General features: G+C 39.4%; 1 protein-coding gene across 10 annotated transcripts in view; it reads left to right on the top strand.

Annotated features, from left to right (window-relative positions):
• VPS13B (vacuolar protein sorting 13 homolog B) overlaps window positions 1-12,299 on the top strand; it is a 903,527-nt gene that overhangs the window by 92,748 nt on the left and 798,480 nt on the right. For all 10 annotated transcript variants that reach the window (XR_012644370.1, XM_074986872.1, XM_074986870.1 and 7 more), the window contains 3 exons: window positions 186-306; window positions 4,258-4,425; window positions 10,840-11,021. Coding sequence is in view for 9 of the 10 variants with exons in the window: in XM_074986872.1 (XP_074842973.1) it covers window positions 186-306; window positions 4,258-4,425; window positions 10,840-11,021 (471 nt within the window). In the remaining variant the exon portion in view is untranslated. The remainder of the gene's footprint in view (window positions 1-185; window positions 307-4,257; window positions 4,426-10,839; window positions 11,022-12,299) is intronic.

The raw sequence follows: 12,299 nt of genomic DNA, 5'->3' as shown, positions 1-12,299 counted from the left end.
TTTTACTAACAATCAATTAACCTGTTTTTCACTTTCTAGTTAATCACTAATTACTCTAATAGCTAAAGAAAACTATAATTTAATATATCTTAATTACATTTAATAATTGTAAATCCTTTATTGAGCTGTTCTTCAGTTACTTTTTTTCTTTGAATAATTCAGCTTAATATTTGTTTGATTTCCAGGAAGACCATGAAAGCAGTGGTTCCAGTTCAACGAACCGCAGTACTGCAGAGAGTGCAAAATCAGCAGTGAAACTACGACGAATCCAGCAAACTGCACCTTCTGATCCTGATTTACCTCCGGGTAATAGTCAACATAGCTTTTGTGAACTGGATTGTATTTGTCTTAATTTGCGTACTTTATATAAACTTTATAATTAAAATAGTCTAAAGGTTTAATTGAGTCCAATGCGTGTAAGTAGGTACATAACTATGGCCTGATTTTTCAGAAGTGCTGACGGTTCACAAATCACACTGAAGTCAAAAGGATTAAGCAGTATTCCAAAAGAAATCTAAATTAAAATAAAACTTGAGCTTAAAAAAAGAACACATACTCTTCTCAGTAATTCTACATAGGCCTTTGTGCAAAGAGTAGCTCTTTCTTTAGTTTTTCTATATAGTTTTATCTGATGACCCGGTAGTCTCAGATTTATGTAGTAGTTTGAGCGATTACTCTAGCTTTAAGAATATTTAATCTGAGGTTATATCATCCTTGAGAAGTCTGTCCATTGCTAGACAATTGTTCATTTGCTTTCGGCTAAAGGTTTTGTTTCTGCTGAGCTTGAGGGTGTTGGCTTGTTCTTCACATACATGTCTGCCTATTTGAACTGAGGATGGTGACTTGATGGTGACTCATTGGCTTACATCTGTACTACAGTGGTCTTTCAAAAGAAGTTCTTCTGGAAGATCTGTTCTGAAAAAACTTCTTTTCAAAGAGTATGTCTGCACATAAAGCAGATCAAAAAATCAATCTGCTCTTTCTATATAGAGATCGTTCATGCAACCCCTACTCTTTCAAAAGAATGGGCCAGGGATTGCCACGAGTACTGCTCTTTCGAATAAAGGGCCTGTGGAGTGTCTACGTGCACTTTTTTTTCAAAAGAAGCTTTTGGAAAAAGGTGGTCTTCCTGATCCAGGAGCGGAAGAGGGCTTCTGGAAGAAGAGCTGTGATCTATTTCGATTTGAAAGCACGTTTAGTGTGTTAGATGCTCTGCATGTTCTTTTGAAAAAGGGCCTGATGTTTTGAAAGAACTTGCTAGTGTAGATGCAGCCTTTGTGTTTACATGGAAGACAGTTTTTTAATATGAAATATACGTCTGTGTTCATGATAAGAAAGGTTGAGAAGCTTATCTCAATATCTTATTTTCTTTGTCTTCTTAAAAGGTTTTCAGTGTGTGCTGATGTGAATGTAAGAAATCATCCCACTGTATGTGCACAACATTGAATGCTTTCCTTGTGCTATTTTTCTTGTTGGCAAACTTATTGATCTGGAAAGCATTCCTGTGGCCATGGTCTGTGTCGCCACAGATCTCAAGAAGCTGTCCCACGAAAGCTCATCACCTAATAAATCATTTTGTTAGTCTTTAAAGTGCTACAGGACTGCTTTTTGTTTTGTGAAGGTACAGACTTACACAGCTACCCCTCTGTGACTATTTTTGATCTAAGACACTCCAGGTTTGTTTTTACATTATTATTCTGGGCCTTCAGGGTTGATAAGGTCTTTCTCTAGCTCTTCATAGCAGCAGAAGGCTCAAATTAGTAGCAAGCATGAATGCATCATGAAATAAGCTTTTCCAGGCAGGGACCTGCAACTGTGTAAGGTGAACACCTTGCTGGACCTGTCAGTGTCTTGGTGAAGCAGCAACATCAGTTACTTTTCTCTTAATGTCTCAGTAGTTACTTTGTGATCTTGGTGCTCTTATTGATCTGTAACTATATTGTCACCTCTGGTTTGCATGCACACACATATTGTCTGGACTCAGTGCATCACTGTGATAAACTCAACAACATGGACAGTTACGAGGGAGCATCAGCAAGAGCTGATGTCTTTAAGTGGATCACTACTGCAGGGTAGTCAAGTTCTCAAAGTTCAGTTTTTTTTTGGAGGCATCTAGCATCAGCCACCTTCAGTGTCACCCAGATGATCTGTGATATAGGAGTCCCATTACTGTGACACTTTTAGGTGTCATGTCTTAGAAAGGTATTAAACTATATATATTGCTCTTATTAAAGCAGCACATCTCTGACTGCAAACAGACTGTTTTTGATGTTTAACCAGCATCATACTATGCTGGCATCACTCAATTCTACATGAGCTGTCGTGAGGGCCAAGTATTTTCCTAGCGGCTGGCTTAATGTAGTAGAAGGAAGTGCTGCTTGATAGAGTTCAGCTCAAAATCTTCATGTATGGAACAAAATTCAGAGCCGTTAACCTACAAGGGAGGCATTATCACTATGTCAGAAATAGTTTTTTAGTGTTCTGTGTCCTGGCAATAAGATAGCTTTGAAAAAAATGAATCAAATTTTGTATCTAGCTGCGTGAGAGATGAGGCATTAATTAATGAAGTTGGTGCGGCTGACACAACAAAAGGAAGGTGAGTCCTATGGGAGGAAAGCGTGGGGTAGCAGGAATTCTACATATTTTGTTTCAAAGGGTGAGTCTGCTGCATTGTTCTGGGCCACAGAGAACTGTGCTTTGACAACTTGTTGAAGGGCCTGTACAGCCTTTCTGCAGCCCCAGTTAGAAGCATCTTATCTTTGCTCTTGCTTAGTAAAAAATCCCTTCACCATCCATAGAAAATGGCATCCATCATCAAATGTCTTGACATAGGTGAGTGAAGTTGTGTAAATAAATATTTTGTTCTGTAAGTATTAAATTCAAAGTGTAGTATATACCAGGGACACTATCGGTATGTGTGGTATGTTTGCGTTTGCTGTGTCTTAGCGATATAGTTTGAAAGGTGTCCAAAGAACGGCTAGATTGTTTGTTTGTGTGTGTGTGGTGGGGGGAAGGCAGATAATGTTTCAAATGTAGGCTGTTATTAAATGTTTCTCAATTTTAACTGACTCAGTGGATTTAAAACACAAAGCGGAAATTATACCTATTAGTGCATGACATGAGCTTCTGAAGACAATATTTTATTTTGTACAACAATGGAATAAATTCCAACTTTTAACTGCTTTTTTAAAATCAGCTTTGATTATAGCAGCCATGAGAGTCTTCATAATAGATAATGCATGTGTTTTTGAATATGATGATGATGTATGATAAGTAATAACTGAAAATATACTTGTATATAAGTAATAACTTTTTAAAATTCCTTTATTTTATCTATTTTTCTTTAGCAGCATAAGTTAATTTGTATTGTTAATATATTCCATACACAAATGAAACTTCAACATGGATAGGATTGCATTTCTTTCCTGTATTGTTCAGATGAGAATTTTTACCCTCCACTGGGAAAGCATAAAAGAGTTAGTTTTTCCAACAATGTTATGGTTGAATAAATTTAAATAGGTTTCTTCCCAGGAGGCTTTATTGCAGGTGCTAACTGTGTGAGTTGTTGACAGAAATTGATTCTGTTATACCTAACAGAGTTCTTACTGAGGAGCACATGAATATATTGCTCATTAAAATTTAAATTGAGCAATAAAAGTACTTAGAAAGATGGATGGTCTGTGACTTTTTGTAGACTGAGTCAGAGGAAGTATAGATGTATAGAAATGTGTATTTGACTAGTATTCTGGTAACTTCGTATATCCTTTGCAAGTCCATTTCTATCTATCTTTGAATACAGTTATTTTTGTATGTTACATAAAATCTTTTGGTAGCAATATTTTCTCCTTTCCTTGCCCCTTTCCCCCTGAAAAAGAAAAGAATTTTGCACTATCCTGAAAAATTAAATGTGGGGGTTAATTTTTGCCATAAGTTTTCAATATAATAATCCAACACGGTTACTGAATTAAATAAATGAGTTTTGCTTTTCTATTTCCTCTGGCACAGTTGCTGGAAGCTAATCCCCTTGGTAGCACTGAATACAATTTTAAAGAAGTTATGTACCTTGTGCTTTTGGCAAGGGAAAAATTCGTGTAATAATGGTATTCTGATGATTAGGAATAGAATGATGTTTGTAAATTTTTTTCTTTAAGAATTAGCACATTTGAAGGGATAATTTAATAGCAGCATCTACTCCTACCTTCAGAGAACTTTGAAACTCAGTGTGGTGTTTTTTTTGTTTTTATTTCCATTTGGTAGGTTATGTGCAGAGTTTGATTAGGCGTGTTGTAAACAATGTTAACATTGTGATCAACAATCTCATATTAAAGTATGTGGAGGACGATATTGTTCTCTCAGTTAATATCACTTCTGCAGAATGCTATACAGTGGATGAATTTTGGGATCGTGCATTTATGGACATCTCTGGTGAGTAGATAATTTTGGACCTTAGATTTTACAGTATTAGGACCCTTATTCCTTAAATCAGAGTTTAAATTTCATATAATTAGCTATTTAATGGTTGGAAGGGAAATTGCTTCCTAACATATTTTCAGGCTTTTTTTTTTTTAACATAGTTTTTCCCCATTACCTGTATCTTTTAGGCCACACTATGGTAATTTTGTATATTAACTATGTAAGTAGGAGGGATGGAAATGCAAGTATATGCAGTGCATTTTATGGGATATAAAGACCATCAATTATTATACGAGATGTGATAAAACATGCACCACATAACATTTCAGTAGAGGAAAACAGAGTTTTTTTTTCTTCATTTTAGAATAAGGTGTATAGTCTTTAATCTGTTTATCTTCACAATTCCCTTTTAATCCTTAAAGTCTCATTACCCTCTGTTTACACGTGAGGAACTGAGGCAGAAGAGAAACTTGCCCGGGGTCACATTGTTCTGCTACACATTTCCTAAGACTTGAACATGAGTCTCTTGCATATAGTACAAGTATTCTGACCCCTGGACAATCTTCTCTAGTTAAAATTAATAATAATTTTAATATTATAACAAATATATCTGAAGCCAAGATTATCATAAAATATTTTCTTTTGTTTGCTTCAGAAATTGCAGGATAAAAACTTATCGTACAAAAATGTGCATTATGGCTAGTTATTCTCCCCTGGCAGACTTTAGTAGATTTAATGAGTAGGTTCATCTCATTCTCATGCATACAGTACAATAGTGAGTAGTGTTCGAGGGTTAGCTCTGAGGTACAAAACGAGTTGGGAAATTTGCACTGTGCATGACACTAGCTGGCATTGTTCTTGTTTTTATAATGTCCAGATTCGTGAAAGACCATGTTTTGAAATCTTCATTTTATTAAAAGTTAAACCGACCACAACATGGAAAAATGAGTAAAAGTAGGCTGCCCTTCTCAGCTGTGGTTGGGTAGCAGAGCAGAGTCTGGAAAATGATCCATATGTCATGGCTGAGCATTTGCACCAGTTATCCTAGATAGAGTTCTTCTAAGATGAAGGGTTTCAGTGGGTAGCCCATCTGGCTGGAGTGTAAGACAATAGATAAAAGAGTCACGGAAAGAGAGAGAGTCACATTCTAGTTAGACCTCCTTCAGCTGCAAAATATAAATTCTTAAATGGGAGAAAATGTGTATATTTTCTCAGTAAGTTAAGGCTCTACAAGATCTTAGGAAGAAACAGTTCTGAGATGATTTTGTGTTTTTGGGGTTTCCTGAAATTTATTTCTAACAAGTGTGACTGTAGGGAACATACAATAGGTAATTGGCTTATGACAATGAAAGAATTTTTTCTGTCCTTTCAAATTCATGATCTGAAAATTGAGAGAGCATTTTGGATATTCACTTTCCAAAATCTATTGCCTAATTTTTAAACTATTTCCTTCAGCTGTCTTTAACCTATTCTGAGTAAAAGTGAGGATGTACCGTTTCACTGCGTTGTTGCAGCTGTAATGTTCAGGTTTATTAGCTGTCGTTCTCCCCCTGCCTTGCCTCCCACTTATTCTTTAATATCACTCCACCCCTCAATTACATTTTAGTAATCATCGTTTCCTGGGGTTTGAGGCCTCTGCCATGGTGGAACATTAATTTTCAGGTATGGGTAGGGTTGTTGTTATTGTGGAACAGTTTTGTACTAAATATTCTGAAGATAATTTCTCATAACATTTAAAAAAATCTTTCACACCTTAAAAGTTTAAGTAGAAAACATCTTAAGTTGTAAAGATAAATATATTACCAAATGTTTGCGTAGAAATGTGTTCTTCTTTATGCTTTATTTTGCTTTATTTTGGGCTTTATTTTTGCCATGTGAACTGGTAATATTTATGGTTAACTTAAATAAAAGCTAACACTCAAGCTATGTCTACGCTATGAGATAAATTCGAATTTAAGGCAGTTAGTGATGTTTTAATATTGAGCTGTCTTCACTGCAAATACCATTAATTTGTATTAAGGAGCACTAATATCAATATCAAGTTTGAATTGAATATTCTGAATAAAGGCCAATGTGGAAGTGCCATATCTCAAAATTGAATTTATTAGTCTCCAGAAGTGTCCTGTATGTACCCCACAAAGCTACGTGGTTACCCACCAGGTATGGCCACTGCTGTCCAGGTGTGCAGGAAGGAGGTCACAGGAGGCCTCTGAATTTGAGTTTGAATGTATCAGTACCCAGCCCTTGAAATATAAGGGGCACTCGTAATGAAACTTTTTTACTCATCACATCGCATCGGTAGCCATCTCCTTCAATCATGAGCACTCAGGGTAGTGATCCGCCTAGTAGTTTTCAGGCTCACAAGACCCATCCGGAGATTCTGGATCTTCTTGCAGTTTGGGAAGATGAATCAGTGACAAGCAGACTTTGGGTGTCCAAGAGAAATGCAAATATACATAAGATCTCGCAGTTGATGACCTCCAGAGGTTACTCTTGGAACTCTGTACTATGCCGGGTGAAGATGAAAGATCTCCAGCAGTCCTATGTCAGAGTCCGGGAAGCCAACCAGCATTATGGGTCATCTTCACAGCCCTACTGCTATTATGAACAACTGCACATGCTTCTTGCTGGGGGCGGTACCCCACCACATTGCCCAGTATCCATTTTGACAGTTATGAAGGCCCTGTTCTGGACCATGGGGTGATCTGAGAGAGCCAGGAGGAAGAGGCCAATGGGAGAGGAGGATGGGGCCAACAAGCAGGTGCTGGGATCTCTTAGCCCTTGAGATGGAACTGGTCCCCTTTGTCAGTCCCACCTACTCCTGCCCCTCTATTCCAGTCCCTGAGCCTGTGGGACCAAGCTGTTCTGGTGAGCATTTTTTTCCTGAATGCTAAAAGCAGGTTGCGGGTAGGCATAAAGGAATGGGTACGGGTACAGGTTTTTTCTGCATCTGTGACCCTCAAAACAGCATGTTAATATTTCTGGGGAGGGAGCCTTTATCTTTCTTTTGGAGATCTCTTTGAGTGCATCATCCAGGCACTCTTGTAGTTTTTGCACCAGGTTTTTGGGCAGGTCTGACTTAGCTCAGCTTCCACGGTAGCACACCTTGCCATATCAGGCAACCAGATAGTGATCTTGTGTCATGGCGACACTCAGCATTTTGGCAAATTTTCCAGACTTATGGTCACACAGGATAAGCAGATCTTCTTTGTCAATGTCTGTTAGTTTTAGGAGGGTGATGTCTTCTTTGGGAACCTGAAGAAGCATGGGAATTAGGATTGGATTTTTGTAATGCTACCTGCCCTTTTATGTTTCCCTGGATTGCATTGCTGTACTATGTGGTTGGTGCGCGTTCAGTCTCCCCCCTCCTCCACGCAGGTGGTAGGCTCTCTGGCCTTTCTCCCCTCCCATTTCCCTTCCCCCAGCATTTTTTTTTTAAATTTCTGGGCATCCTTCTGCACCCAGACATTCATACAAACCCTTCCCCACCCTTCCTCCTCAACAAGTGGCTGACAAACTTTGTGGTCCTTGCTATTTGTGAAAATTGCTCCAGGAGTGGGCAAAGAAAGATTTTCCCCCTGCTCCAGGACAACGGCCGGCTTACCCTTCTTTGTTGCCCATCCTCCCGCCACAAAGCAGACAATAGCTTACTATGTCCACAATGGTATGTTCTGTGTAAATGGTGGTAAATGATGGTTTGTGCAATGCATGTCTTGAATACCATCCTTAATAAGCCTTAAGTGGCCTTGCAAAAAGAAACTTCCCTGATAATGGAGACAGAGACCCAGTCATTCCATAGGTAACCGCTTTGTGTGAATTGTATCTCAATTTTTGACCTTCACTTTTCAGCTGGTATTCCCAGCATGGGAGGCAGGGTGAGGAAGTGCAAAAAGTCCAAGCAGGATCTGTTCCTGCAGCACATGGATCAGTCTGAAGCAGAAACCAGTGACATAAAAAGGGAGACAGTACTGTGGCATTACAATACAGCAGAGTGGTGGCACAGTATGCTTGACTTCGAGAGAGAACAAGTGACAAAGTAGAGAGAAAAATACAGCAAAACTCATAACGGCAGTCAGTGACCAAATGGAGGTGCTGTGCTCCATGCTGGAGCTGCAGACAGGCTCTCAGTGCAGCTGTTGGGAGTACCCTGAAAACAGGTTGCCCACCCCTTGTCGCATTCCCCGAACACGAAGAGGGAAGGAAAGGACAGCCTGGTGCCATGGCTCCAAGGGCCACTGCATAAGGTTATTCCACCAACCTTGATCACACCCAAAATAAACTTACTCTTTTGAGCTTGGCATTTTTTTTTGGCATGCATGAGTGAAAGGGTGCATAAATCGTTGCTGCAAATAGGGCGCTGTGGGGAGGGCTGATAGTACAGCTCCCCACTGCTACACCAAGGTCCTCCGAGGACTTACAGCAGATGAACTGGGTGGGGGTGGAGAGGGCAGATGGCAAAGCTGCCCACTTCAATGCTGAGGTCTGCAGAGGACTCATGGCACAGGGACCCAGGCACAGGTGGAGAGGGCTGAAAACACAGCTGCTCTTTTTTTAGGAAAATAACCCTCCACATCCATTCTTCTGCTTGCAACTTAACCCTCTTCCCCCAGGTAAAATCAGACCATATCTTATGCAAATGCTTTATTGGTTTACAGTTGATGGGGAGCACAAATCATTTTGGTGAGTGGGCATTGGTTGTTATTACAGTAGAGAAATACATCATTGTCATATGCGTGGCAGATCATTCATAAAGCTTTTTTGGAAAGTGTCCCTGATAGCAGCTGCTGCTGCTTCTGCATGGTTACTGGTGAGTGGCTGTGTAGGTGGCTGCGAGTAAGGGCTGCCTGTGGTCTCACCCTCAGTATTCTAGGCGTTCAGGAAATTCTCCTGCCTAGATTCACAAATGTTATGCAAAATAACGCATACTGTAATCATGGCGGGGATATTAGTTTCATAAAGATCCAAACGGGTCAACAGGCATCTGAACCTCACTTTTAAACAGCCAAAGGTGCATTCAACTGCCATTCTACATTTGCTGACTCTTTGAAGTTTTTCTTGCTGCGTTCCAGAGCTCCTGTGTGGGGTTTCATAAGGCGAGGGAGTAGGGGGTAAGCAGGGTCTCCCAATATTACAGGAGGCATCTTCACATCACCAATCATAATTTTCTGGTCTGGGAAAAAAGGCCCATCCATAAGCTTTCTGTACAACATTTCTCAAGATGCATGCGTCATGAACATTCCCCAACTATCCCACATTGATGTCGGTGAAACAACTGTTGTGATCTACCAACACCTGCGATACCATGGAGATGTACCCCGTTTGTTTTATATACTTAGAGCCCGGGGGCGGGGGGGAGGCATGATGGGGATGTGCACACTATCTATTGCCCCACCACCGTTAGGAAACCCCTGGCCAGGAGAGCCATCCACTGTGGCCTGTACATCTCCTAGGGTCACAGTTTTCCTGAGAACATGCTGATGGAGTGCATTGGTTCCCTGCACCATCGTTGCCCCCACTGTAGGTCTGCCCACCCTGAATTGATTTACTACTGACGGATAATTGTTGGGTGTTGGAAACTTCCACAGAGTGAGTGCCACTCACTTCTGAACCATTAAAACCAGCCGCATTCTGGTGTTGCTGCGCTTCAGGGCGGGGGCCAGCAAATCACAAAGTTCCATAAAAGCAGACTTACACATGTGAAAGTTCCACAGCCACTGCTAGTCATCCCAGTACTGCAAAATGGTGTGGTGTCACCAGTGTGTGCTGGTTTTATTACTCCAAAACCTCTGCTCCACTATCAGCAGTGTATTCAGGGCAGCCAGCAGTTGTGTGTTCTTGAACCATGGTAGAAAGATTTCCTCTTCAAAACCATCATCATCATCATCATGATAGTCAGCTATCATCTCACTTCATAATCCACACAAAAATTGCACGATGATCCGTGAAGCTGCTGTAATGGTGTGTGCAATGACTTGAAGCATTTGAGGACCAAGATTGTGCTCCTGCTGTCTCCCGATCATTTTCGTGCAGTTACTGGGTGCTCTTACTTCTGGGACAGTACTTTTCATTCTGGAACAGTGACATCAAACACGCACAAACAACTGGGGCTAGGACACTGTGGGGATAGGAACCCACAATGTATTTCTCACACAGTCAAACTTGAATAAGGCAACGGTGGCAGGGAAATTTAACATGGAAAAACAGATTGAATTTCCAGAAGGTGTGTGGACACTTAACCTCTATTATGAATTTGAATTTAAGAAATTGTGTTTTTATTAAAAGTCGAATTTATCTCGTAGTCTAGAGGTAGCTTCTGTGGCATCCTCTTTTTCTGTCTCTCTAGATTAGTATACTCTGTGTATTGAGTATTTGCTTTCTGTATTTTATGCTTTAAACTGTCTTAATATTTTTCTTTTCTTTTTCAAGCGACTGATCTGGTATTAAGGAAGGTGATTAATTTTTCTGACTGCACAGTATGTCTTGATAAAAGAAATGCCAGTGGTAAAATTGAATTTTACCAGGACCCTCTCCTTTACAAGTGCTCCTTCAGAACTCGTCTGCATTTTACTTATGATAACCTTAATTCCAAGATGCCATCTGTTATCAAAGTAGGTACTAAAGTGTCCATTTTTTTTAAATCCATAGGTATGGAATAGTTTTCCGGTTTTAAGCTTATAATTGGACATTCATAAAAAAATGAATGCAATCGTAGTACATTTATTATGGAATTATTGTGTCTGAGTTTATTAATAGAGTGCATATATTGTGTATACTAATAGTTTTAAGAAAGAAAAGTAATTGTCAATTGAAATGATTTTATTAAATGACAATTTTACCACAGAATAGTTATTTGAGAAAACAGAGGGGAAGGAGAAGACAGTTGGAAGTTTAGAGGGGACTGTGTGATTTAGGACATATGTCATTGTACCTCTGACCCATATTTCCCCTCTGACCTAGACATTCATAGTTGTTAGGCAAAACTTAATATCTTGTAATGACCCTTCCATGGCCTAGGTGTAAAAAATTGGCAGCCCAAGTCCAGTTCTTAATGGGCAAGTGTCCAATATCACACATGCACTTCTGGCACTAAATGACATCTTTACTGATAGTTAGAGGACAGAAATCAACAGTTGAATGGACACAGAGGTTGTTACCTTTTCCTTCAATTCAATGGTAGGTATGATGGACATTTTTAGGAAAAGTGTTTTTTTTTTTTTTTTTGCTACTATCTGTCCTCTAAAATGATATGCTGCACTTACATCATATATTGATCTGAAGATACCAAATCTCTTTACAGGCACTTGATATTTTCAGTGTTTATCTAGAAAGGTACTCATGCAAAATATTGCATAGACACTTGTTCTGCACACAGGAACATCTGATTGCATATGGGCGAAGTGGGCAGTCAGCGCCTCTGCGGATCATTAATTTTTACTGATGGAGTTTAGTAATTTTTCCTATTAGACATTAGTATCTAATAAAATAGATCATATTGTGCACTGGTCTTATATTCATTCAGTACTTGGGCACAGAAGGAACAGTTAATTCTATGTTAATTTTTTTTGTAAATTCATATTTGTATGTTTTTAGAAGAAATGAGTGAAAGCTAATATTTAAGGATATTAATTAGATTTTTAAAGACAACATGGGTTGTCCTTATATTTATGATCTGTTGCATGTGGAAAGGCTGTTTCCCATTCTGGCACTTTCAGTGTAGATAGTGGGGGGCTCATAAAAGACTTTAAAATACCTTGTCAATCAAGGTTTGTGTTAAAACTCCCTGTGATCATGCTGATTTCCTCAGTCTTGGATTGCTATTGCTGCCCCCACCCAAATGTAAACACCCCTTTGAGAACCTAAGAAGGCAAACTTGGAAATTTCATCCA

Source organism: Carettochelys insculpta, chromosome 2, assembly GCF_033958435.1.
Source record: "Carettochelys insculpta isolate YL-2023 chromosome 2, ASM3395843v1, whole genome shotgun sequence".
Lineage (NCBI taxonomy): Eukaryota > Metazoa > Chordata > Testudines > Carettochelyidae > Carettochelys > Carettochelys insculpta.
Note: the sequence above shows the minus strand (reverse complement) of the source record. Positions and strands in the feature narration are given on the sequence as shown.